The following is a 26963-nucleotide window of genomic DNA, read 5'->3' as shown; positions in this document are numbered from 1 at the left end:
TTTTTTTTCCTAATTATTGACATCAAAAACACAGACTTACAGTTTTTCTAATGCCTCTGAAAAACATGTTTATTCAATGGTAAAGCTTCATTACTTTTCAACCTTAGACATTGCATCGTTCTTAGCACGAATCTGCACTGCGGTGCGAAGGCAAGAGCATGCCCTTGTTTCAGACACAGCTGTACTCAGACCCTGGTTCAGCCACAGATTAGCTCACTGTGCCTCCCACAGCTCAGTCCCACTGCTCTTAGCCTCAGGTTCTTCCTCTTCTAAACCTCATGGGATTGGTGAACTAAATGAAACATGCATGTCAGGCAACTAGCACACTCCCTGGCAAGTATTAGGCCCTCAGTAAACATAAGGTTCTGCCCATTCCTGCTTTTTCCATTTGATGGAATCAAATACATTGTCTTTAAGGTCTACAAATAATGCCCATTTGGAGAATTAAAATAAAAATATTTTAGTGTGATTGTAATGGCATGAAAGAAACTTTTCTCATTCCTCTAGTGTCCCTAATTTGCTTAAAAATACTTGACCTAGTGAAAGAAAGAGATGTTTATTCTAACACTATAATGTTTTCAAGTGAATTAACTTCCTTTTAAGATTAATTACAGTGTTCTTGGTCGTAGCTAAATGATGTCGGCATAATTCTGATCATCAAATTACCATTAAAGAGAGCTGAGAAAAATGTGAAAGACACCTCATTCCTCCTGTTAATCACATTAAATTTGAATGTTAGGGTGTAGGTTGAAAAGCTCTGCTATCAAGTTGTATACTTTTCTTTAGGTGTACATAATTAGGTGTTTGATGTTGATGAGCACTAACTCAAGCCAGTGAGATTGATTTAGTTATAGAGCAAGGAAAAACGGTGTCACGAAATTTGGAACTTAATAGAGATGTAATTTGCTTCTTCAATAGATGTCGATGAGTGTGCAGAAAACATAAATCTCTGTGAGAATGGACAGTGCCTCAACGTCCCGGGTGCATATCGCTGCGAGTGTGAGATGGGCTTCACTCCAGCCTCAGACAGCAGATCCTGCCAAGGTGGGTCACCAGGATTCCAACTCATTTCCAAGTTGGATTAACTACAGCAAATGAAACCACAAAAAGGGCTGGAACAGGCTCCACCTGGAAGCAGAATACATAGCACATGCTGCACATATAAAAGTCATTTGTTTAAGCATGGATTATTTTGCCGAATGAATAATGATGAAGGCAGCTTTCATCTCTTATGAAGTTTTCCTGGCCAAGAGCCAGTTGGAAGTTTGGCTCATTTTTTTAATAAACTATTTCTTCTTTTTTTTTCTTTTTCTTTTTTTATCACTAGATGAATGACATGTGGGTAAACTATTCAGCTTTTATAATATGACATATTAGGTACCTCAGTCACTGCTGTTTAATGTGCTTATCAAAATCTAAGAAGCTCATTTTTGGCATTACTTTCATGCTTTAGCCGGCTGTCTGTGTGTCTGGGACTAGATGTCCTCTTGAGGGACTCGTCAAGAACTGCACCTTCTGCCTAATAGTCATGTCTCCTTCCTCTCAGTTACGACATCACTCACTTTCCAAGAAATGGGACTCTGTGACTGGTGTGATAGCTTTCCAAGAAAAAGTATTTGGATTTTCTTTTAAATCAGAGATTTGATTCACATTACGTGTAGTTGGGGCCATCACTGTGTTCATAAGAGTACATGAAAATGTAAATAAAGAAAGGAAAAGCGTTGAAAACAACTCCTGCACCATAAGGTTTTAACAAAATTAGTGATTTGTCGAAACACCCTTAAAAAAAATAACTCAGGCTACTTGCTGGGCAAACATTACAAAGTGAAACCAGATTACATGGTTTCCCTAAATGAATTTCTAATCAAATGAACAGGAACACTAAATGATGCATGCACGTGCGCGTGCACACACACACGCACACACACACACACACGCACGTGCATTTCACCAGCATCAACCAAACAAGAATTGTTCAGTATGGGGTGGTTCAGAGGAGAGCCTGACTCTATCACACCACTAGCAGCATGACCAAAGAAAGAAAATGTGCCTGAAAAAAAAATCATAGAATTTTCCCTAAATAGCCTCCAATTTTCAGAGAATCAGAATGAGATAATGAAGAGTAGGCTTGGGAAAGATGAGAGTAGAAACTGAAAGCATTCCTGCTTCTACTTTGACCTGCTAGCCTGGGCAGAGTGTAAACCACTTTACATAGACATCTGGAGAAGGAGCTTCAGTGTTTTCCTAGTCCTCATTCCTTCTAAGCACTGAAGCCAATTAGTAGAAAATGTGAGTCAAATGTGGTTATGGACTCACATGATTTATTACCCACATCAACTTGACAAGAGTTGTTGGGAAAAGAACAAGTTAGCAGTAAGGAGCCAGACACATTTGCCCACGTAAAGTTTCAAAATAAATCCTTTATATGTAAGACAGAGTGTCCCTTCATAATTTTCCTTTATCTATGCCCTAGGCCCTTCCAAAACTTTTCCCAGACCCTCCCCCACAGTGATGCTAAGTAGTTTCTGTTTTCAGTATTTCTTTCTCATGTTGGCTTTCCCAAAAGAGTGGTTTCCATGGAAAGAAAACCCAATTGCCAGGCCCCTGAGAGTGGCATACCTATAGTTCAGCCTTAGTTAGACCCTCTGCTCTATTAAGCTAGATACCAAATTTGAAATGCCCCAAAATTTAACTCCATGGTTTTCCCTCTTTCTGCTTGTTTTGTCTTCTCTATTCCTTGAGCTCTGGCACATCTAGACAGTTTCTCCTGAAATTCCTCCTTTTAATTCCTTGGTGTTTTCCCATCTTATTATAAATTCATGCCCCTCTGAATTGATCCTCTTATCAGCATTTTTCACAAAGCATCTACCTTTCATCACAAATTCTGACAATGTCAACAGAGTTTAAAAAAAAAAAAAATTCCTGGAGTTGGCCATGTCCCAGTATTTTTCACCAAAATGGGAAAGTATAAAACCTGCAGGAACCTCCTTGGAGACTGGTTAAGACCCTGTCAGACAGAGTAAATGTAGACATAGACCATTTAGTACGATGTCTGCAGAGAGCGCGGGGCCAGGTTCGTCAGCGGAGAACCCACAGAGCCCGTGGAGGTCCCCCCTTCCACGCGTCTCTTCTTCCCCCACCTTATGAAACTTGTGGCCCAGGAAAGCAGCCTTAGTGAAACCTGCTTGTTCCTCAAGCCCAGATAAAGAAGGGAGGATGTGAAGACACTCCCTCTAAACTGTTTCAGCGGTTAGACGGCGTTACCAGAGTGCACTTGGCGCTTGAATAACGTGGGGTTTGGGACGCCTGCCCTCAGCTCAAGAATATTGTACCTCAAAGTTATCTGGGGATAACTTGCAGGCAGTCCTCAGTGTACACAGCTCCTCTGCTTTTGCAGTTCCACACCCACACATTTAACCAAGTGCAGAGAGTATAGTGGTCCTGTACACTGTAGTATTGACTGTTGAAAAAAATCCATGTCTAAATGGACTTGCACAGTTCAAACCCGTGTTGTCCAAGCATCAGCTGTGTATAGAAACTCCATAGCTGACTGACTAATGTGTTAGCAAACTGAAAAGAAACAGTGGCAACCGTGCATGCATTCTGTGGAGACAGCAAAAAAGAGCATAGAGAAAGCAGCTAAAGAATCACTCCAGAGTGGAAGAAAACCCAAAAAACAAGAGCACATTTCCCATAGGTATGTTGTACCACAAATAACCTTAATAAAATGTAAACATGATTGAACAAGTTCAAAGCGATTATAAAAACAAAAAAGGGCAAAAAGATGAAAAGGGATATTGTAGAGTCAAGGGAAACAAAAAATGGGGAACAATAAAGCATACTAAGAGATATTAAATTACATATTAAATAGAAACAGCGAAGGACAGAGGAGATGAAAATGTAGTTCCTGGCATAGAGAATGGACGTGAGATAGTCACAGTGAACAAAAAAGGGGGGGGGGAATTAACAGTGTTAAAGAAAAGACAAAGACCATAAACTTAAGTGTACACTGGGTGCTACTGAAGTGGAGAGCCTCCCAAAATGAAATTGAAAAAAAGTACTAAATAACCAGACATTTCCTCAAGTAGAAGAAAGAATTTGGGAGCTCCATGTTGACTCAGTGGGTTAAGGATCTGGCCTTGTCAGTGCTGTGGTGTGGCTTTGATCCCTGGACTGGGAACGTCCGTGTGCTACAGGCATGGCCAACAAAGAAAAAGGAAAAATTTCATATACAGAGGAGGTAAATCATAGGACAAATTTTTAGCCTCACTGCATCTGTCAGTTTAAGTCATAGAGAAAGACTTTTCTGACTCCAGATAGAAAGGGCAAGTCATGAACAAAAAATATTCAGTGCTGAACAATTCTACAATGCCTTCAGAGTCCTAAGGACACATGTGACAAGAATATTGTACCTCAAAGTTAATTATAAAGACGATAGAGGCATCCAGACACATGAAATAAATCAGATAGAAAACACCTGTGGGCTCTCCCTTTTTTGGGGGGAAAAAAAAAACAAAAAACCCACAAAGTAATAGTGATAAAACACAGCCAATAAGGAAATCAGTGAAAAAGTGGCTATAAAAACATTATTGATCCCTTTAAAGAATTAGTACTAAATGCTGTAGAGATAATAGTAAATGTCGTGAATGTTGAGAAAGTGAAAATAATATCAATAACAAAAATGATTTAGAAACACGTAGATGCTAGTTTTTAATCATTCAGTGTATGGAATCCACTAATGCTTTCTAAAAGTTCAATTTTAACGTAAAGCCAAAAGATGATAAAGTGTTAGTTTTTCATCAATTTTTAACAATAATAAAACATTTTAGTAACTGTTGAGATAATGAAAGATTGGTCTGATGCAGAGAAATTTTTTCAGCTTCACTCTGTGAGTATGCAGTGAAAGCTATTTGGAATAGTGTTCATCCAACGGTAATGATAATTTAGGGTAGGATTTTGATTTTTGGTTTCACCATCTTATTTTTTATGTTGTTTTCTATGTTTTCTGTTCCCTAATAATACTTTCCTGTATTGTTTGAATTTCTGAAAATGCATCAATTTTATAAAAACAAGCAGTAGTCTTTTACAATACCTGATTTTACACAATGATTACATTATTGAAGTGGAACTTATTTCTATTAAAGTTCTTTAAAAGTAAAATGCATACTCAAAACACTGATGCTACAATTCCATTTCCATTTGTAAGTTAATACAATAACTTATAAACTAGCTTAATGAGTCTTTACTCATTGATACAAAAAGAATACTTCTTATTGCCACACAAGACAAGAAAAGACAACTTTACACATCAGTTGAACTTCTAAATAGTTTGCACCAGACTTTAAATTTAAGGTAGTTGAAACACATTATTTTAACTATCATGAATGACCAAAAGACTCTTTTACACTTACATGTCTCAAGACAGCGTTTTAGAATGACTTGTCTAGTCTAGCTTAAAATGACACGCTTGGTCTGCATTCTCAGAATATGAGGTAGTTTGTGTACAGAAGTGTCCATCCTCTTCCTAGGAGTAGAAATACAGACTATTTCTACAGCTGTACAGGCACACATGTGCCTTCATTTTCATATGAATGAGTAATAACTTCTCATTTATTTACTTTGAGCTAAAGCTTCATGGAAGAGTTTCATAAACTAAATTTATGAGTTCAGTCCAATAGAGATAGTCTAATGAAATTTGGAGGAATGTGGGGTAATGGTTGATCCTATTATACACTACCAGGAAAAAAATTCTTTCCCTGTTTCTAACTGACTAAACACATCAGATTACAGAATAAAAAGAGAAACTTAAAAAAGTTAAACCTAAATAACTTTAAAGATCTATTTAATATTTTAAATATTATGCTGTATAGTCTGTATATTATAGATATGTACTAAATATTTGCTGTTTTCACTTAATTATTAGACTCTCTGAATTTTTTACCTTTAATGTTTTACAGTCTCATTCCTTTTAACATATTAATATTTAATTTTTTTGAAAATTTTATGCCCTAAGCCAATTCTTTCTAGTTTAAGTATTTTATAACCCAAAAGAGTTATAAAACTGTTAATAAAATAATATTCTTTTATATCTGTCTCATAGATGAACATTAGCTGCTTGCCATTTACATGACCTCCCTAGTCAAAAAGAAAATTTTTTACTACATAACAACACCTGCTTAAATAGAAGAAATCATTAATGTCGTACAGTAAATCAAAATGTCTTTATTAATAAAAGATCACTATTGTTTTTAATCTTCAGATATTGATGAATGCTCCTTCCAGAATATTTGTGTCTTTGGAACCTGTAATAATTTGCCTGGAATGTTTCATTGTATCTGCGATGATGGTTATGAACTGGACAGAACAGGAGGGAACTGCACAGGTACAGCCCAGTTAAGGGCTTAATTGTGTTATTTAGTTGAAATGAATATTTTGTACAAGGTATAGAAGTTCCTCAAGTTTTTAACTTAGCCTGCTATGCCTTGGGTTATGTAACATTCTGATATATTTATTTTTAACTATAGAATTGATCTATTTTAATATAAACAACTTACTCTTAAATGTCTAACTTGAAACTAGTAAATTAGTTCTTTGTATATATTTATTACATCTATGTCCATATAAATGTACATATATACATATGTAAGTTTAATTGAGCAAACAGTGATATGATTCTCTGCTTCAGAGTTCCAACATTTAATTATTATTGATTTATTAAGGATACTAAATGATATCATCATGAATATACTGTGTGATTGACCTATGGAAACTACTTTAGATATTTACAAGGATTTAATATTTATTTTATTGTGCTGAGTCCCTCCTGAAGATTTTTAGTTTACTGACTTTCAAAAATTCCACCAAATTCTTTGGAATGGCAGTATGCACAAGGAAAGCAAAGATGTTAAATGTGGATATTTTAAATGTTTTTCCTAGATATTGATGAGTGTGCAGATCCTATAAACTGTGTGAACGGCCTATGCGTCAATACTCCTGGTCGTTACGAGTGTAACTGTCCACCTGATTTCCAGCTGAATCCCACTGGTGTGGGTTGTGTTGGTAAGTAAAAGCTATATGAAACAAACAAATTACATGGAGTTAAAGCCCAGACTCTTTGGTAATGAACTGTGATGAGTATTTGCTGCAATTAACTTGAAAACAAAATAGTAGTCCTTTGCTTTAAACTCTAGATTACCAAAAGATATGGTCACTTTTATCTTGCCTATCTTTCAAGTTGTATTTTGAAACAGGAATTTTTGAGACATTTGCTTCCATATCCTCCTCTCACAGACTTGGAAGCCAGGGCCCTAGGGGTACAGTAATTTGTTCAAGGTCTCAAAGCTTGCAAATGGCAGAGCTGAGGCAGTGTCCCAAGTTGTCTGGCTCCTTAGCCAATGCATTGGCCAGGACAGATGTGTTCAAAATGTGGAGTCAGTTTTTATAAAATGAGTATGTTTCAAGTTCATGCATGACAGCTGATAGGCAAGCAGTTAATGACATTTATAGGACCATGTCAGATATGTGTATCCTCAAATCCAAGAAAATACAGAATAAAATTTGAGTTAGCTATGATTAAGTTCTTACTAAAATTTCTAATAGGTAGTTTATGCCTTTTTCTTCTGGAAATTACTTTCAAAGTGACTTACAAATGTACAAATTTCAGAAGGTTCATCAAATGCAGATGGCAGGTAACAGCGAATGTTTTCCTGGTACTAAAGGCTGAGAGTATATAAACTCTGAACCCTCAGTTCCTCTCTTGGCTCTAGATATCAACAAAAGTAACTCACAGGCCCATACAGAGATACTGAGTAAAGGTGTTCAGTGCCTCATTATTGGTGGTGCCAAGAATTCAGAAACTTTTCTTGAAGAGTGGATAGATTTAAAAAGATGGACAGTTGGACGCTATGGAGTTAGCAGACTGTTATAAGAACAGAACCAGATATATGACAGAATACCATTGATGGAAATTTAAAATGTGCACATAAAAACAAAAATATGAATCTTTTAGGAACACAGACCAAAAAGAGTAATATTAAACACATTCATATGGTTGGGTGGTGAGGAATGAGAATGAAAAATAAGGACAAGAGAGAATGGGAGGGAAAGAGGAAGGATGAATGAATACAAGCCTAATAAGAGCAGAACTAATTCCTATCTGCACTTAAGATATAGCAGCAAAGACACAAGAATAAGAAAAAAGGTAAAATAATAGTAAGCTACCCAAGTGATTTTAGTATGCAGCTGTGGATGAAAACTACTTAGTAGATTGTAGTAAGTACTTTAGATTTTACTCTGATTGGGATGGAAGCCATTGGAAGTGGCCTGACCTAAGGTAATGCTTCTTAAGGATGACTCTGGCTGTGGTCAGAAAAATAGACTGTAGTTGGGTCAAGGATTGAAGTCAAGAGATGAGTTAGGAAACCAGTGCAGTAGTCCAGATGAGGAATGATGGTGCTTGAACTCAGGTTGTAGTGATGTTGGAAGCAGGGGTGAGTCATCAGATTAGAGACATATTTTGAAGGTAGAGTTGACTTTATTACTGGACTGCATAAAGGATGGTAGTAAGGAGTCAAGGTTTGACTCCAAGGTTTAGGACCTGAACAACTAAAAAAAAAATTAGAGTTTCTATTTGTTGAAAATGCAGAAACCTGGGAGGAGACTGGGGCAGGTTTTATGTGCAGAGGAAAAGGTTTCAAGAGTTTGATTTTAGACATATTAACTTAAAAAAAAAAACCTCTTAGTAGATATTTTAAGAGGATAAATTACATACTAGTTAGCAGAAGGTCTAGAGTTCAGGGGAGAGGTAAAAGATGGAACCATAGATTTGATAGTATTTAAAAGTCACGGAATGAAGGAGGTGATCTAGATGGCAATTGTAGATAGAGACAAGAAAAGTCTGAGATTTTTTGATGGCTTAAATATCCTCTCTAAAGCTGTTACAGACTGGCTTTCCCCAGACTTGCAAAGCTCAGTGTGCAAGGTAAAACTAAATCATGGAAGAATGGAGATGATGGGAAGGAGACAGGGTTATCAAGTATATCTGTCATAAAATACATTGCCTTAAATTAACTTACCCTGGACTCTTATTTCCATTACTGAGAAACTCAGTAAATAGACTGATTATAAGAAGTACTTTTTGCATTCATGCAATTAAAGGTCCAGAATGTCCCAGATGAGTCATTGCTTAGTATCTTGTTTAGTCTGTGATCTTTATGGATTTCTTGAAAACTGCAAAGTGTCATAATTTACTTAATTCCAACAACTGAATCTTGAAAGGGTTTAAAGCAAGAGATTATTTTGTGTTGAGGGTGAATGTACAGGATTTGAATTTTATCATTTGAGGGACCTTCCTTTGAAAAGGGTGATTTCAAGCTCCTGTGTTGCCCTGCAGACAACCGCGTGGGCAACTGCTACCTGAAGTTTGGTCCTCGGGGAGATGGAAGTCTGTCCTGCAATACCGAGATTGGGGTGGGCGTCAGCCGCTCCTCCTGCTGCTGCTCCCTAGGGAAGGCCTGGGGGAACCCCTGCGAGACCTGCCCCCCTGTCAATAGCAGTAAGTATGGAACTGAAGGGGAGGAAGGAAACGCACTGTGGTAGCTGAGGACTAGCTGCCTTTCTTCTGGTGCTGGGAACTGGGAGATAGTGAGGGCCAAAACTCTGTGCTCCTGCCAGTGACTGTGCTGAAACCAGCCAAGAGTGTTTCATATAAAAGGAACTTGAATTCCTCTCTTCTGTTGTTTTTCTTGGTATGAGAAAAAGAAAAGGCAATTTTTAACCACAATCCAATATAGATGAGTGATAGTATCAATTTTTCCTGGTATCACAGATAAAGGCCTTTCCTGGTTCTTGTCTGAAGTTGTTTTAGTTCAGGTTCATAGATGTGTGAATTCCTCAAGTCAGTCATATCATGTCTTAAATTGAAACGGATGTTCTGGTAAAGACATAGATGAAACTTTTGAATTGTTGAGTCTTTGAGTTCTTATTTACTAGCCAAAATAGTTGTGATATAAATTGTCTGAAAATAAGGTTGTTTTTTTTTTTTGTCTTTTTGCCATTTCTCGGGCCGCTCCTGCGGCATATGGAGGGTCCCAGGCTAGGGGTCCAATCGGAGCTGTAGCCGCCAGCCTACACCAGAGCCCCAGCAATGCAGGATCTGAGCCGTGTCTGCAACCTACACCACAGCTGACGGCAACGCCAGATCATTAACCCACTGAGCAAGGGCAGGGATCGAACCCACAGCCTCATGGTTCCTAGTGGGATTCGTTAACCACTGTGCCACAACGGGAACTCCTAAGTTTTTTCTTTAATGAAAAACAGATGGGTGTTGTCATTATTATACTTACTATATAATTTATGAAGTAATGATCTTATTCCAAGAAAAATGTAATGTACTTCTAAAGATATTTGAAAGGGCACTAAAGAAAATGTGGATACACCGCTTAGGATGTGTATTTTGAGCCTGGCAGTTGCTAAATGCTTTTTCATTGTCTCAGCCTTGTGGACACAGGTATCACATTTCTTCTTTTCCTTTGTTTTGTAGCTGAATATTACACATTGTGTCCTGGAGGTGAAGGCTTCAGACCTAACCCCATAACAATCATCTTAGAAGGTGAGCATTCCTCTAATTGTCACTGGGTTTAAACAAGGTAAAGAGTTTACTTTAAAGAAAAGCTGGCGGGAAGGTTGGTGTGGAGCAGAGAGGGTTTTGCAAAAGAACAGATGAACAAATACCAGGATGCTGACTAACCATTTGTAAATCAGAAAGATTTGATCCATTGCAGTAATCTGATGTGTGATTGTTCTGCAGAGAAACTCTGTCCAAATGCCCAACCTTAATCAGCCCAAATTTGCCTTAATTACTCAGGTTGTGGCAAAGTTCCATGACAAAGCCAAGAAAATCCATGGTCAGAATAAACCTACCATGGAAGTGTGCATTCACGTGGATGCATAGAAGTCTTTAGGCTCACACCTTTGAAAGCTCTGTGATGGTATCTGAGCTGTCTCTCCTTCTGCAGATATTGATGAATGCCAGGAGTTACCAGGTCTCTGCCAGGGTGGAAACTGTATCAATACTTTTGGTAGCTTCCAGTGTGAGTGCCCCCAAGGCTACTACCTCAGCGAGGAAACCCGCATCTGTGAAGGTGAGATAAATTAATACCTGAAAACTATTAGTGCTATTTAAAACAAAATTACTGGTCACGCCTGGAGAAGAGGATCCATCTTCAGATTTTGTCAAAGGATCTGTTAAAACTTGTTCACAGCTTTTTTCTTTTCATATCAACACTCCCCAATTGCATGACAAAAAATAATTTAGAGATTAATGGGGCGAGCCGGAGTAGTATGAAGACATTCAGTACCCAAAAAGTTATTTTATTTATTTTTTATTTTATTATTTTATTTTTTTGCTTTTTGTGGCTGGACCTGTGGCATATAGAAGTTCCCAGGCTAGGGGTTGAATCAGTGCTGCAGCTACCGGCCGATGCCACAGTCATAGCAACGTGGAATCCAAGCCTTGTCTGTGACCTACACTGTGGCTCACGGAAACACTGGATCCTTAACACAATGAGCCAGGCCAGGGACTGAACCCGTATCTTCGTGGATACTAGTTGGGTCATTACTGCTGTGCCACAATGGCAACTCCTCCAAAAAGTTTTTAGTTCAAATACTGATGATATTTTATATACAGAAAATAGGTAAGTTTGAATGTGACTGTTAGGTTAACGTTTTTAGTAACTTTTAAATGTTGGGCCATATAGTATGAAGCAATCCCAAAGGTTATGCAGATGCCGTTCTTGCTTCCAGCCCCCACTCCCATATGGCAATGTAGTCATCCTTTTAAGGGCCCATCTCCCCACTAGACCGGGAGCTTCTTGAGGCAGCGTCCACATCTAATTCATCTTAATAGCTCTAAGTTCTAGCTTACAGTAGAATCTCAGTATTTATTTATGGAAATGAATGAATAAATGCTTCTAAAAATGAACATTAAACATGTACCGTAATTGTTTCCATTATAATATTTCTTTTGGAACATGTTAGATAAATGCATCTGGAAGAAATGTGATTTAATAAGGAGAATAACCAGCAGCTGTGCTACTTCTAGAATCTCTGAACAGTTGCTAATTTGAATGGAGCTATAAAGAAAAAGGCTTTGACTTCATGCAGCTTAAAATTAGCACTAAAATTTGGTTTAAATGACATAAAAGTTGCTTTAAAGCAACTCGTCGAAGAATATGAAATTTCAATTAAAAAATATAGGTGCCATTTAAGTTTTTTTTTGCCACTTTGGAATAATTTCTTTTGGTCATTTTCATTTTTGAATGTTAGATTTTTATTTTTTAGAAAAAAGGCATATTATGTCATCTAAGTGAATATTTTGGGGTATTTTTCTATGTAATTGCTTTAAATTCTAAATTTTATATAAATGAGGAAAGAAATTTTATAAAAATTGTGTAAATTCATGGTAAAAATACTAATTAATGGGTATTCTTGCATACTCTAGATATTGATGAGTGTTTTGCACATCCTGGTGTGTGTGGACCTGGGACCTGCTACAACACTCTGGGAAATTACACCTGCATTTGCCCACCTGAATACATGCAGGTCAATGGAGGCCACAACTGCATGGGTAGGTAATTAGGTCACAGTTGGCTTCTTGGCCAACAGTTATCCCTCAGATACTTATGTCTCAAAATTTTTATTCAGAAAGTTTGGAAGTTAAATCTTTATGAAGAGTGAAGTGTTTCAAAGTCTTATAAACATCTGAGCCTGCATCATATTTTTGAACTTTGGCTACAGATTTTGGCATGTTATAAAACATGAGTCTCAGTTGGAAAATTTCATCAAATTTATAATCATGTATTCTTAAATAATTTTATTTTCCATTCGTGTAAAGTGAACATAATTTTACAAATGAGAGAACATTTAAAATTTAATAGGTTATACTTTTTAAATTCAATAAGTTCTCTTGAATAGAGAAATATCGATTAACCTTGTTCCCCAAGAAAATTATAAGTGAAACCCCGTCTTTAAAAACAGGAAGGATGCTTATCTAAAAATGACTTGTGTTTCATGTTAAAGAATTACTTTAAAATACCTTCAAGTAGATAAGCAATGAGATCCTGATGTAGAGCACAGGGAACTGTGTCAGTCGCTTGTGATGGATCATGATGGAGGATAATGTAAAAAAAGAATGTATATAAATGTATGACTGCATCACTTTGCTGTACAGTGGGAATTGACAGGACATTGTAAATCAACTATAATTTTAAAAAGAAATTTTAAATGAAATAAATAAAATACCTACAAATGACAATGAAATTTTTCAGTTAATTGAGAAAATCTTGTGTCTCCAGGTGAATGAGTTTTGTTACTAGCTCCTTGCTGATACGATTAGTTGGTATATTTATTTTTCTATATGTAGACATGAGAAAAAGCTTCTGCTACCGAAGCTATAATGGAACCACTTGTGAGAATGAGTTGCCTTTTAATGTGACAAAGAGGATGTGCTGCTGCACATATAATGTTGGCAAAGCCTGGAACAAGCCCTGTGAACCATGCCCAACACCAGGAACAGGTAAGCGTTCAGCCCCTGCTTCTACTGAAGGCTGAGTCAGTGACACAAGCATTTATGTGACAAGAGAGTAAGAGCAAATGAGTACTAAAATCAGACAGACTCAGTTCTGTAAACACCCAAAAGCTCATATGGCTCAATTTCTTAAGCAGCCCTCTTGGGGAGGGATTCAAACTCTAACTTCTGAAATATCTGTGGAGTAGAAATCCAGATCCTAAAAATAAGCCCCATTGCCAAAGAGTTAAAATTTATTACACTCATTTAAACTCATTATCTTAAACCATGCTGCTTAATTATTCTTTTCTTCATGAAACAAGTATTTATTGAGCAACTACAATGTGTCCTTGTGCTATATTTAGAAGGTATCCTATTTTGATCTTAAAATTTGTGGTGATTTTAAGTCCATCAAGTTCAAAAACATAAAAATAAAGTCCATCAAGTTCAGTATCTTTTAGTTTAGTCTTGGAAAATATACGGAAAGTGGATTTGATGAGCAAACTTTACATAAAGGCAACTTGGTATCAAAGTTTTCCTTATGCAGCCTTTCCCTTGAACTTACTGGAAATTTTTAAGCAGTGTAGAAATGGTCTTTACCTGATAAGATTTTTCTCAAAGCACAAATTCTTTTGAAAGAAAGACCGAAAGGTAGTAGAGACAAGAGCAAAAAATAAATCTTTTTAAAATTGCTTTCCACTCAGGTTTTTTTATGACCTGGTAATTGGTTACTCTTAATAGTTGTAGTTACTAAGAGTTGAACCAATAGGACAAATAAGAAACACTGATTGTGTGTTTGATACAAATACAATATTTCATTTGTATTTGTATGGTGTATGTATTTAAAATATTTAAATATGTGTTAAAATATTTCTTTTAATGTGGTGATGAAATGAAATTAAGGAGAGATGTGAAAAGTGACATGTGGGATCTTTCTCAGTGGCTTGAATTCAGTGTGCAATGGGTTTTCTCTTTTTTTCATCTTTGTAATTGAAACATTATACTGTTTTCAGTATTACAACAGTGATTTGACAGTTATATACATTACAAATTGATTTCCATAAAAAGTATAATAGCCATCTGACTCCAAACAAATGTTATTATTATTATGTTATTATAACATTATAAATAATGTTATTATTATATTATTATAGTTATTATATTACAATATTATCAACTGTATTCCTTATGCTGTGCATTACTTTCCTCTGATTTATTTATTTGATAGCTAGAAATTTGTACCTCTTAATCCCCTACATCTATTTTGCCCAACCCATGACTCGCCTCCTCCCTGGCCACACCAATTTATTCTTTGTAACCATGATTCTGTTTCTGTTTTTTTTCTTTTCCTTTGTTTTTCTTTTTTAGACTCCACATACAAGTTAAATCATACATCATTTGTCTTTCTCTGTGTCACTTATTTCACTTAGCAAAATGCCCTCTAGATTCATCCATGTTGTTGAGAATGGCAAAATTTCATTCTTTTTGCCAGCTGAGTAATATTCCATTGTGCGTATTTATGTATCTGTATATATACATACAATGTACCACATCTTGTTTATCCATTCATCTATCAATGGACACTTAGACTGCTTCCATATCTTGGGCTGTTTTATAAGGAATGCTTCAGTGAACATAGGAATTAGAGTGTCTTTTTTAATTAGTGTTTTGGTTTCTTAAGATAAATAGTCTTAAGTGGTATTGCTGAATTGTATGGCAGTTTTATTGTTAATTTTTTGAGGAATATTCATACTGCTTTCCATAGTGCCTACTCCAACGTATATTTCCACCATCAGTGCACAGGGGGTTCCCTTTTATCCACATCCTCACCAACATTTGTTTTTTGTAGTCTTTTTGAGAATAGCCATTCTTACAGGTGTGAGTGTGATAACTCATTGTGGTTTTAATTTACATTTCCCTGATGACCGCTGACACTGAGCATCTTCATGTGACTATCAGCCATCTGTATATCTTCTTTGGAAAAATGTCTGTTTAGGTCCTCTACCCATGTTTTAATTGGGGTGTTTATATTTTTTATATTGAGTTCTGTGTGTTCTTTATATATTTGGGGTATTAACCTCCTATTGGATATATCATTTACAGATGTCTTCTCCCATTCAGTAGGTTGCCTTTTTATTTTGTTGTTGCTTTCCTTCTCTATGCAAAAGCATTTTAGTTTGATGTAGCCATTTGTTTATTTTTGCTTTTCTTGCCCTTGTCTGAGAAGGCAGATTCAAAAAGTATTGCTAAGACCAATGTCAAAGAGCCTACTGCCTATGTTTTCTCCTAAAAGTTTTATGGTTTCCAGTTTTACACTTAAGTCTTTAATCTATTCTGAGTTTATTTTTGCATGTGATGTAAGAAAGTAGCCAGTTTCAGTCTTTTGTATGTGGCTGTCCAGTTTTCCCAGCATCATTTATTGAAGAGACTATCTTTTCTCCAGTGTAAATTCTGGGCTCTTATGTCATAAATTAATTTATTATATAAGTGTGGGTTTATGTCTGGGCTCTCTATTCTGTTCTGCTGATTTATGTATTTGTTTTTGTACCACTTCCATACTTTTTTGATGACTATGTAGTATAGTTTGAAATCAGAAACCATAATACCTCTAGCTTTGTCCTTCTTTCGTAAGATTGCTTTAGTGCACATGGATTTTCTTAACTCCATTTTTCTGTAGTTTCCTTCCAAAAAAAAAAAAAAAAAACAAATAGGAACATTTTTACAGTCCTGTAATTTAAAAACTCCACCAGTTAGAGATTGAAAATCACTGGTTTGGGGAGTTAAATATTACCTTTTTTTATGTGAGAGGAAACAAAGGGCTTAGGTTTGATAGACTGGCCTGTATTTAAATCAAAGTTCTGCCACTTATTGTCTGACCTTACGTAGATTATGTATCCTTTCTGAAACTGATTTCTCATATATTAAATAGGGATAATAGGTAAATAAGAACAGGAACTAATTCATATGGATATAGTTAGGATCCATATGAGATCATCCATAGGATGATCAAATGAGAAAATGTATACAAATTACGATTTTCACATTGCCAGGCAATTAGAAGCCATTAAATTGAACATCTGTTTTGCTTCTCTGTATGTTCTAGAAGTTTGGTGAATATTGATGGATGAAATAGACAAAATCCTTCCCCACTTGGAGTATCGCATGAAGCATGTGCTTACCTGATGCAGTTTTCAAGAGTTTTATTCATATATGTAGCAGTGGGCATCAGAAGAATTCTGCTTCCTAAAAATTAAATTCTTAATTTAATTCCTAAGTTTCTATTCATTTAATTCTATTTAATTCTTAAGTTTCTGTTAGTTTGATGAACCATGTGTAGGAGTGACTCTTATGGTCTCTATTTTATTCTACAATGCGTTGTTTTTGCCTCAAATTTGGAATGTCTCAAATTTCACATTCCAACAAATAGACGTTTTGTGAAAAAAAAGCATAATTCATGTCTCATTCATTATTCATTGTTAACATGTTTCACCATTGAAAAATTATTTTTGCTTTCATGCGTTTCTAATCCATTTTTAAGTTTGTACACTTACCTGGTATTTCAGTCTGCATAAATTGGATCATTTTTAAAGCTCTGCATATCAAAAGAAAAAGAATTTAAATGGCAGAGTTCCCGTTGTGGGTCAGCAAGTTAAGAACCTGACTAGTATCCAGGAGGATGCAGGTTTGATCCCTGGCCTCGCTCAGTGGATTAAAGATCTGGCATTGCTGCAAGCTATGGCACAGGCCTCAGATCAGACTCAGATCTGGCAGTTGCTGTGGCTGTGGCCCTAGCCTGGGAACTTCCATATGCCACAGGCATGGCCATAAGAAGAAAACAAAATACAAACAAAAAGAATTTAAAAACCTAAAGTAGATATTTTGAATTTCATAATAATTTATTTATCTTCTAGTATCAGAGCGGTAAAAGGTTAATGATGATAACAACACCAATGATAATAATAATAATGATTTTATTTTTTCTTTTTGGCCACACCTGAGGCATGCAGAAGTTCCTTGGCCAGGGATCGAACTCGCACCACAACTCTCACCAGAGCCATAACAGTGACAACGTCAGATCCTTCATCCACTGAGCCATGAGAGAATTCCTATGGTAATGATGATTTTTTAAAATGCCTAGTTCATTCCTTGCAGAAGCTGGCCTTGTTATCAAATAAATATAGTTGAAATTAAAATGTTTTGTGAACAACATAAAATATATCTGTCAGTGAAAGTAATACAATGTAAAATGCTATTTTGAAGGAGTTTGAGCATTTTAAGAGCCCATTTGCTTTGTTTATATTTTTAAAGCTGACTTTAAAACAATATGTGGAAATATTCCTGGATTCACCTTTGACATTCACACTGGAAAAGCTGTTGGTGAGTTTTCCTAGATTCTGTTTAATAAATACATGTAGCATTTTGTAAAAATTTGTCCAGTTTTTAAAGTACGAAGCACCATCAAGTATAATAGTCTGGATTTCAATCTAATTTAGTTAAGAGAGACATAACATGTTTATGACTCTAACCAAGTGTTAGCAGTGGGATTAGTCCATCAGCAGTCTGGTGATTGAGTTATGATAGTCATATGACTATCTCAAGATTTCAAATACATCGAGCTAAAACTTGAGTTTTCCTCATCATGAATATTGTATTACATGATGGTAACTAATCCCTTTTTAAATCTGATTACTGTTTTTGTAAGTATATGTTTAAGTTTTAGGTGTCTTTTTAAAGTATGCCTTTTACCAACCTATTTATGAATTTGCATAATTATAATTATATAAATCATTTCCTTCTGTGTGTACTTTCTGTTGCACATTCTATTTCTTCAACGATTAAATAAACAATATAATTTTAAGTGTCCATTATCAATGTTTATATAACCAAAGATACAAAATTAAGAAAAACATAGCTTGTTTTATCAAGTAAGTAACAGCAATTAGGGGAGCCTGTCTTGTAACTTAAGAGGAAGCTTTGACTCCCTAATAAGTTCTTTTGCTATATTAACACTAAAATCACTTAGTATATTTGATCAGCTACTTCATTTTTTTCATCACTGCTTAAAGGAAATAATATTTTATGATCTATATGTTTTCATAAACCACAAAATCATTCATACTGGCATAGTTGATTTTTGTGACACTGAGTGTGTGTTTTCACTCCAGTGTATGTGTATCATTATTCAAGGTTTTATGGTAATTAAGCAGAACCCTGTATCTATGATCAAATCTGTTCAATTACAGACATTGATGAATGTAAAGAGATTCCAGGCATTTGTGCAAATGGTGTGTGCATTAACCAGATTGGCAGTTTCCGCTGTGAATGCCCTACAGGATTCAGTTACAATGACCTGCTCCTGGTCTGTGAAGGTAATCTGAATGATGTATGCCCTCATCCCAAACCATTATAACTGATTCTTAGTCTTCTTTTCTGATTTTTACTGTTTCTTCTGCAGCATTCAGGAAGTGATCGCCAAATTAGTTAAATGAGTGTAATGCTGACACCATAACGAAATTCTAAAATCGAAATTGTCGCTCTTTTAGATATTGATGAGTGCAGCAATGGCGATAACCTTTGCCAGAGAAATGCAGACTGCATCAACAGTCCTGGGAGTTACCGCTGCGAATGTGCTGCGGGTTTCAAACTTTCACCCAACGGAGCCTGTGTGGGTAAGAAAGAGAATGACTCATTCATTCTTTGGCCATGAGCACAACATGCTTTACACTTACTTCCTGCCCTAAAAAGTTGTCCCTGCTTTCCAATCAAACAAATGTTTTCAAAGATAATTTTGAAAAGGTTTTCCAAGTAAATCCGTTCACTTATAGTGAACCTATTTCACCAGATTTTTTTGTTAAGAAGAGGTCTCTTAAAATGGATTTAGCTAGAATTGAACCTAAAATAAAATAACATCCTTGAGATACCAATCAACATGTGGAAATTGCATGATTTAAAATTTTAAAAAGAGGCTTTGAGTCTTTAAAGCCTTGCTTATTTTGATTCAGCTGTTGTTATGGTTCATTTGTAGCCTGTCTGTAGTAATTAATAGCCAGCTATGGAAACGACGCCTGTGAAAAAAAATGAAGGAATTTAATAAAGATCAGATACATGTAACATGTGTTTTATTTTTTGTGCTAGATCGCAATGAATGTTTAGAAATTCCTAATGTTTGCAGTCACGGCCTCTGTGTTGATTTACAAGGAAGTTACCAGTGCATCTGCCACAATGGCTTTAAGGCTTCTCAGGACCAAACAATGTGCATGGGTAAGAAGGAGGACATTAGTTCCAGGGGGTGACATGGAGCTGAGCGTCCAGGGGAGATTACAGTTCAGTCACTTGCCACAGCTAATTACCAGGTCTTTTTCAGAAGCAGTCTTACCAAAAAAAAAAAAGAAAAGAAAAGAAAAGAAAAAAAGAGCTACATGAAACTGTTTATGGTTTCATTCAATGTAAAATTTGCAAGTGGAACATACCACAATATGTTCTTGGGTTCAGTGTTTACAGCCTTTTTCCCCAGATGACTTTCACATGCTTAACCTGCCTGAGCTCTGGAAATTACCACGGAATCAGCTACCCATTTACCCCTCTGTGTTCCCACTCAGGAAAGCCTTTTGGAATGCAAGGGAGTAGTAAGAATGACAGAATTGAAATGAATGTATATATACACACATATATACACACATAGGCTTCTTCCCCCCAAATCAGTGAATACATGAGATTTATCTGATCATTTTGCATTTTAACTCTTAAAGACAATTTTTAGAAGCAAAGATAGCAAAGGTCTCTGGAAAGCCCCAGTAGCTAATGTAGTGGTTAGTTAAGTCATAATAGTGTTCAGTAAGTACTTGCTGAGCAGATGATTAATGACATTTCAAAAGCAGATGGGCTGGACCTCTTGGAACTCAGCTTAACTCCTTAAATCTGATGTCAGCAACTGGCTCATCTCCCCTGAAAGAGTTCTCCATGCCTTGTGCTCGAAGGAGGAAAGTCAGTTTTAAAGTTTGGCTCTTTGTAATTAGCTGTTCTCAGTTTAGAAAAAGCTAAAGTTGTGCATCTACTCTTTTGGTAGTCAAGATACTTCCAGTGTGAGTAGCCAAGTCAGATTTCAGTTTAGCAGAACGGCAGAGCTAGTTTCCCTTATGTCACATCCATACACGAGGACCGCCTGGAGACTGTCGTCATTCTTCTGTTGCCTCCTAAGAGCTGCTCTTTGGACATCTCATCTCCCATGGTGGTAGGAAAAATTCTTTAGGAAATGCTTATACAAAGGACACATGGATGATGTGGTTCCATTTGCATGAACTTTCTGAGACATCTTGCTTATACATGCTTCTCCTGGCTGTTCTTTCTGAGAGAAAGGATATGATTTGCTAAAAAGTATGTGAGATTTATGATTCAGGAAATCATATGGAGAAAATCTGTCCTTGGTCCTAACAATTCATCTATGATGAAAGTCAGCTAGATTCCTTGGTAATACCACTATTAAACAAAGCTTCCTTCCAAAGGAACAACAATAGCACCTCCCCACACACTTTTTTTTTTTCACAGGAGAAGAGTTTCAGCAGCCTGGAATTCATTGCCTAGGGAGTTTCCGCTCTTGTATGACGATGATCTTTCTAAATACGAATTTTATTTTTGGAAGGCTAATAATAGTAAACTCTAGTAGACTTCTTCAGTTTAGATTCCACTAATTCATAAAATTTAGGAAATTAAAATTTAGTTTTTTTGTGCTTACCAAACAAAGATATGAAAATTTTGTGGGGAACATTTGTAATGCTCAATAGAACAAATTGTTTCCATGTTTAAAAAAGTTGGTCTCCTTACAGTTGACGAGCAAACCTGTTCATTAAAACATCTCCACAAAAGAGACAGATGCTTGCTTGCTATTAGCCTGCTTCTTTTCCAAGTGTTATATGTTCCTATAAGTCCTTAAGTGGCTTTTTTTTTTCTTATAATTTTCTACTTCAGAGTTATCTCTACCTCATACTTACCTTCCTTAAATAAATATGAGTTCCTAGTATTGAATGAAGAAAATCTAAGTTAGCTTGTAGTTTAAAAAAAAAAGGAAATGTTTAATGGGCTGTATTTTTCTAGTTAAAAATTCAATTCCTTTGAGCCAGTGTTTCTTTATAGATGTTGATGAGTGTGAGCGGCATCCATGTGGAAATGGGACTTGTAAAAACACCGTTGGATCTTATAACTGTCTCTGCTACCCAGGCTTTGAACTCACTCATAATAATGATTGCTTGGGTAAGTACTCCGTCTTTATTGCTCCTTTCTGTTTCCACACAGTATCCTGAAGTAAAGAGTAAAACCAAAGAATAAATAAATATTTTTATTATTCAGATTGTGAATGGAGCCCAAAGGTATGTGATGTCATTGACTAAATTTCCCATTAACTGAAGCCATAGCATTGTCTTAAAAAAATCACAGAACAGTCCGCTGTGTTGAATACTTTCAGTCAACCAGGCCCTTCAAGGGAAGAGGCCATGCAGACGACAGTAAATATACTGGGACTGATTTTTGGTTTGGGATTATTTTTACCCCTTAGACAGGATCAGAGGTAGAACCTGTTGTTGTTTCAGTGTTATTATAAGTATTTCCTATAATCCATTCTTGTTTTACATTCAAACACTGAATGTGTCTCCAACTTAGAAACATGTTGTGTCTTGAAACTTTATTTTCTGTCAGTTTTTGAAGCTGGGGATGCCTTTTCCCACAGAAACAGTGCATGGTGACTAGGTTTCCAGATCAGCCCTCAGAAATCTACTTAATCTCCCTGAACAACTGTAGACTTTCAGTGGGAAATAAAACTGTCTCTTCTGCATGGTACAGAATTTTAGTCTTTGCTCCTAACAGACAGTGATTAAAATAAAACTTGATAGTGATTGGAGGCCAGGGGTGGCAGGGGGGAGGGATAGGTCCTGTAGTTGGTGGAGAAGGTGGTAAAAGATACAACAACAAACATCGATGGTATTTTTGTTTACCATGTGCCAGGCACTGTGCTGGAGCTTTACAACATAACATCTCTTAATTCACATAATCCTATAAAGTATGCAAATATAACTTAGGCTTTCTCCCTTTATGGAACCATCCATAAAGGGGCCTGGAGCTGGAGTTTTCAAACCTGGCTCCTAATTTAATCCAACATATGTTCTTCTCAGTTTAATTTTTCAAAATTCTGCAACTGTGAAAAATTTCAAAGTTAATTGGATATTTTATGCAACTACTACCTTCTTGTCTATAATTTCTCAGCCAGGAGAATGAAAGATACAGATACAGCTCTGATCTGATTAATCTGCAGACAAACCAAAAATTACTCCAAAGCAACCAATGCTAAGTTTAACTGAAAACCTAATACATAAGAACTTTTTTTCCAAATTCTGTATTCTGTCAGCACAACAGGGCAGCAATTCTAGAGTGCTTTTCATATAATTAATTTTTCTGTATTTGATATGCTGTGTTTTTTGTCCTTTGAATACAGTCAGCTTATCTCCAGGTAAAATTATATGCAAACTAGCAGTCCAGTTAAATCCATGAATCCTCTCACCTCTAGAAAAAGGACTATTTTTCAGTTGGAAAGAATGGAAAGCTTCACCTTAAACCTTCAGGAGAAAACCTTATTAGTCACCTGATCCTTATGGTATGAGCTATTTGTCTCTGTGTTAATGAGGAATTATAATGCAGGGTTTTTGAAAGTTATGCTACGGAATATGTTTCTAAGTTGTAAATTGTGACACAGAATACAGTAAAAGCCCTCCTCTCTGAACAGCTAACTGTTGTTTGCTTACAGACATAGATGAGTGCAGTTCCTTTTTTGGTCAGGTGTGTAGAAATGGACGATGCTTTAATGAAATTGGCTCCTTCAAGTGTTTATGTAATGAAGGTTATGAACTTACTCCAGATGGCAAGAACTGTATAGGTAAGTATCTAAACAATACACAGTCTTTCTATTGTTTTGTTTTGTAAAATAGTAATGTCATCACCCCCCCCCCAACTTATAGGCTTATTCTCATTTCATTTGGTCGTCTGATTACATGACCAAGATAAGACATCATGGGAAATTTGGGTAAAAGGTATAAGCCAACAGTTAGGAATGATTCGTGTGCAGTGTTTTTTTTGGGACACAGCTTGAGGCTATCCATGTCTCAATAAAAGTAGGCAAAGGAAAATTAGCCTCTTGCCAAATGAGTAATACTGAATATATCAAACATCTCTCAGGGCATATTTGCCCATAGTGACCTGGCAGATCAGAGGGTCTGGGGTGAATTCATGTTAATACCATTTGGCAACAATTATCTCATCTTTAAATCATTTTTTCTTGTTTCTCTTTAAAGATACTAATGAGTGTGTCGCCCTTCCCGGCTCTTGCTCCCCTGGTACCTGTCAGAATTTGGAGGGATCCTTCAGATGCATCTGTCCCCCAGGGTATGAAGTAAAAAGTGAGAATTGCATCGGTAAGTCTAACACTGATTTTGAGGCTTGTGAGCTGTGCAGTATGATAAGACCTGGTACAGACTCTGTGGAAATGTATTAAGTCCAAACCACTGCAAGCATGCTGACCCAAAGAATTAAACATATAGCTGCCTCCATCTGGTTTATTGAACCCTCAGAAATGATTTGAAGGTGGAGTGGTGGGAATAAAGAACCTAAGGATGTGGGATTTTTCATTAACAGAAATCTTATACAAGTCAAAGAATTTTCAGAGCACTCTAATCTTTTTTCCAAATGTCAGCAGAGACTTTCTACTGAATTTAAAGAGTGTCTACAAAATTGTAATCTTTGGCAACCAATTTTAAAACAGCTATTAAAGATGTCTAGAGTCCTAGAAATGTGAAGCAGAAAATCTTGACAATGCTGTTGAGACTTTTTTTTTTTTTTTTCCATGGGAAGGCTGCACGTCAAAACAAAATTTTAATCCATTTGTCATAACAGATGTTTTTCTGCTGAAACTTTTCCAGCATACAAGAACACTGTAACCACATCAAAAGTGGGTCCCAGAATTGCCTGGTGGACATGATGAAGGCCGACCTTTTTACAGTTACTTTATTTCATTTTTATAAAAATTATTTTCAACAGTCTTGTTGAAATTCAGAAGCACCAGCATCTTAGTGTGGTTATTCTGATGTGAAATGATTGCTAAGAGATTTTTTTGCCTTTGAGTTATCTGGGTTTTTTTGAAAAAATTCTCTGCAGCTTTAGTGTTCACATTCAGGGGACTTACATAGAGCTGAAGGAAACGGTTTATTAAAGTTAATTATTTTTCAGACCATATAATTACATAAAATGAGTATCTCTAGAATTTTTATTTGGTCTTTATATCTTTTCCCTTTTTTGTTTCATTTGTATACTTCATTGTAAGGTTGGTGTATTTAGTACTTAAAGAAAAATAATGATACTAGAAGCATTTTAGTAAAAAAAAAAAAAAAAACTTTCTTGAAAAGTTTAAGATCCTCTTTGGTTTCCCTTATTTTTATTTAACTCAGTTCTTCATCATTCATATGATTCATCTCTTTATGGAACAAGTATAGTAGGGATGTGTCAGCCATTGGGAGGGCAGTAGAAATGCACATGCCTCTTTGTATCAGAAAAACTTAGCTATCTTTTCTTTTAGCTAAAAAAATCTACAATTCAGTTACAAACCTCAGAAGTATTTATTTTCTTTAACCTGCTGATAAACACCACTATTGTGCATGGGTTTTTAATTAATTTACTTCACTGTAATAGTATTTCCTTCAGATAAGAATCCCTTCTACCAATTTTTGTAGGTGAAATGCTTCCTAACCTGCCTGTATACACACACACACACTCTGTCTCTCTCTCTCTCTCTCTCTCATATACACATGAAGCCATTCCAAAATTCAGCAGACATTACAGTGAACACATAGCACCTTTTAGAAGCTGAAGATACATAAATGCAGTTTTTGCCTTTAGATAACTTACTACGAAATAGAATAAACAAATTTTGTAAATGAACCCATTTTCTAAAGCTATCCTAAAAATACAGTGTGACAGGTACTGTACTGGGGTGCGTTCAGCATCTGTGATCACAGCAGGAGGCTGCGAATAATGATGGTAGTGGTGAGAGGGTGGCTTGTCAGGGGAAAGCTGTCATTCAGGACTGGTGACATTTGAGGTGTCTGAAATGCTGGATAGGAATTTACTAATCAGAGAAGGGAATGGAACAGAGAAGGTTGTCACAAAGAGGCAACAAGAATGTGCTAAGGGGCACTGAAGAGCCGGCTCAGAAGATTGAACTTAGCCCTACAGGCAGTACGGAGAATTGCAGATTATTTTAGAACGGATGTGATATGACCTACTCGTTAAAATACAAATGGAGGATGTGGCATATGCCAGACACTGTGCTAGACTAAGCTGACAGGGATCCTAACAGACAGACATGTCATGTCCTCATAGAGCTTATATTCTGATGTGCCTAAAATTGTGCAATAATTATTCATTTTGTTAAAAATAACCCATTAAATAAGTACTTCTGATAAAAAAGACCAAACATCACTGATAAGGAGTCTTTGTATATTTTAAGAAACCATTCTGGGGAGAGGTGGAAATGATGAAATTCTCTAAACATGTTTGAGTTCCCCTAGTTCCATAGGCACAGATTTTCAAATAGATGTATGTTTGAGAAAGCTCGCCCAGGTGGCTGGGTGAAGAGGAAAGAGGGAGATGCTGCAGTCCAGGTGGGAGATTTACAGTAACCCAAGTGGCAGATGATGTTTAGTGTGAATGTAAGGAGGAGGTAGAATTTATAGGCCACATGCTTTTTGCATGTGAAAGTTGAAAGGTCATGGAGGGGCATTAAATGTGACTCCAGGTCCCCAAGGTGGGTTGCTGGGAGGGGCATCCGAGAAGGGAACTGGCTGAGGCTGCAGTGCCTGTAAGACATTGAACTAGTCATGCCAGGTAGGCAGGTAGACACAAACTTCCCTAGGGGTCAAGTCTGGGAAGCTAGCAATCCACTGGGGAATCCAGGGCTTACAGTTGGTTGAAACCGGATGCAATTTTTGACTTTTGAAGAAGTAACAGCTTATTTTTAAAGATAAGTTCAACATATATATATATATAAGTGATACATTGTTTCATATTAAACATTCAGTGGCTAGTGAACTGTTATAGTGTAGACAAATTATTTTCAAATATTGAAGTGTATTGATTTGATTAAGTCAATAAGTTATTCTGCTGCTCTGCAGACATAAATGAATGCGATGAAGATCCCAACATCTGTCTTTTTGGTTCCTGCACCAATACTCCTGGGGGCTTCCAGTGCATCTGTCCCCCTGGTTTTGTATTGTCTGATAATGGACGGAGATGCTTTGGTAAGTTTTGACATGACTTCTCTGTCATAATCTGCACTTAAACGTTAAAGCTAGACAGTGAACCATCA

General features: G+C 36.3%; 1 protein-coding gene across 1 annotated transcript in view; it reads left to right on the top strand.

Moving 5' to 3' along the window:
- The window catches only part of FBN2 (fibrillin 2), a 220192-nt gene that overhangs the window by 167080 nt on the left and 26149 nt on the right, over positions 1–26963 (top strand). Inside the window, exons 34-49 of the mRNA XM_021084720.2 lie at positions 919–1044; positions 6260–6382; positions 6937–7059; positions 9392–9553; positions 10541–10609; positions 11016–11141; positions 12500–12625; positions 13421–13573; positions 17873–17941; positions 18808–18933; positions 19108–19233; positions 19700–19825; positions 21695–21811; positions 23355–23483; positions 23899–24018; positions 26770–26895. Coding sequence (XP_020940379.2) covers positions 919–1044; positions 6260–6382; positions 6937–7059; positions 9392–9553; positions 10541–10609; positions 11016–11141; positions 12500–12625; positions 13421–13573; positions 17873–17941; positions 18808–18933; positions 19108–19233; positions 19700–19825; positions 21695–21811; positions 23355–23483; positions 23899–24018; positions 26770–26895 — 1947 coding nt within the window. The remainder of the gene's footprint in view (positions 1–918; positions 1045–6259; positions 6383–6936; positions 7060–9391; positions 9554–10540; positions 10610–11015; positions 11142–12499; positions 12626–13420; positions 13574–17872; positions 17942–18807; positions 18934–19107; positions 19234–19699; positions 19826–21694; positions 21812–23354; positions 23484–23898; positions 24019–26769; positions 26896–26963) is intronic.

Source organism: Sus scrofa, chromosome 2 (assembly GCF_054392235.1).
Source record: "Sus scrofa isolate SSC_HxYL_T2T_F1_AM1 chromosome 2, Sscrofa_HxYL_maternal_Yorkshire_Landrace_v2.0, whole genome shotgun sequence".
Classification (NCBI taxonomy): Eukaryota; Metazoa; Chordata; class Mammalia; order Artiodactyla; family Suidae; genus Sus; species Sus scrofa.
The sequence above is the reverse complement of the archived record's forward strand: the minus strand, read 5'-3'. Positions and strand labels throughout refer to the sequence as shown.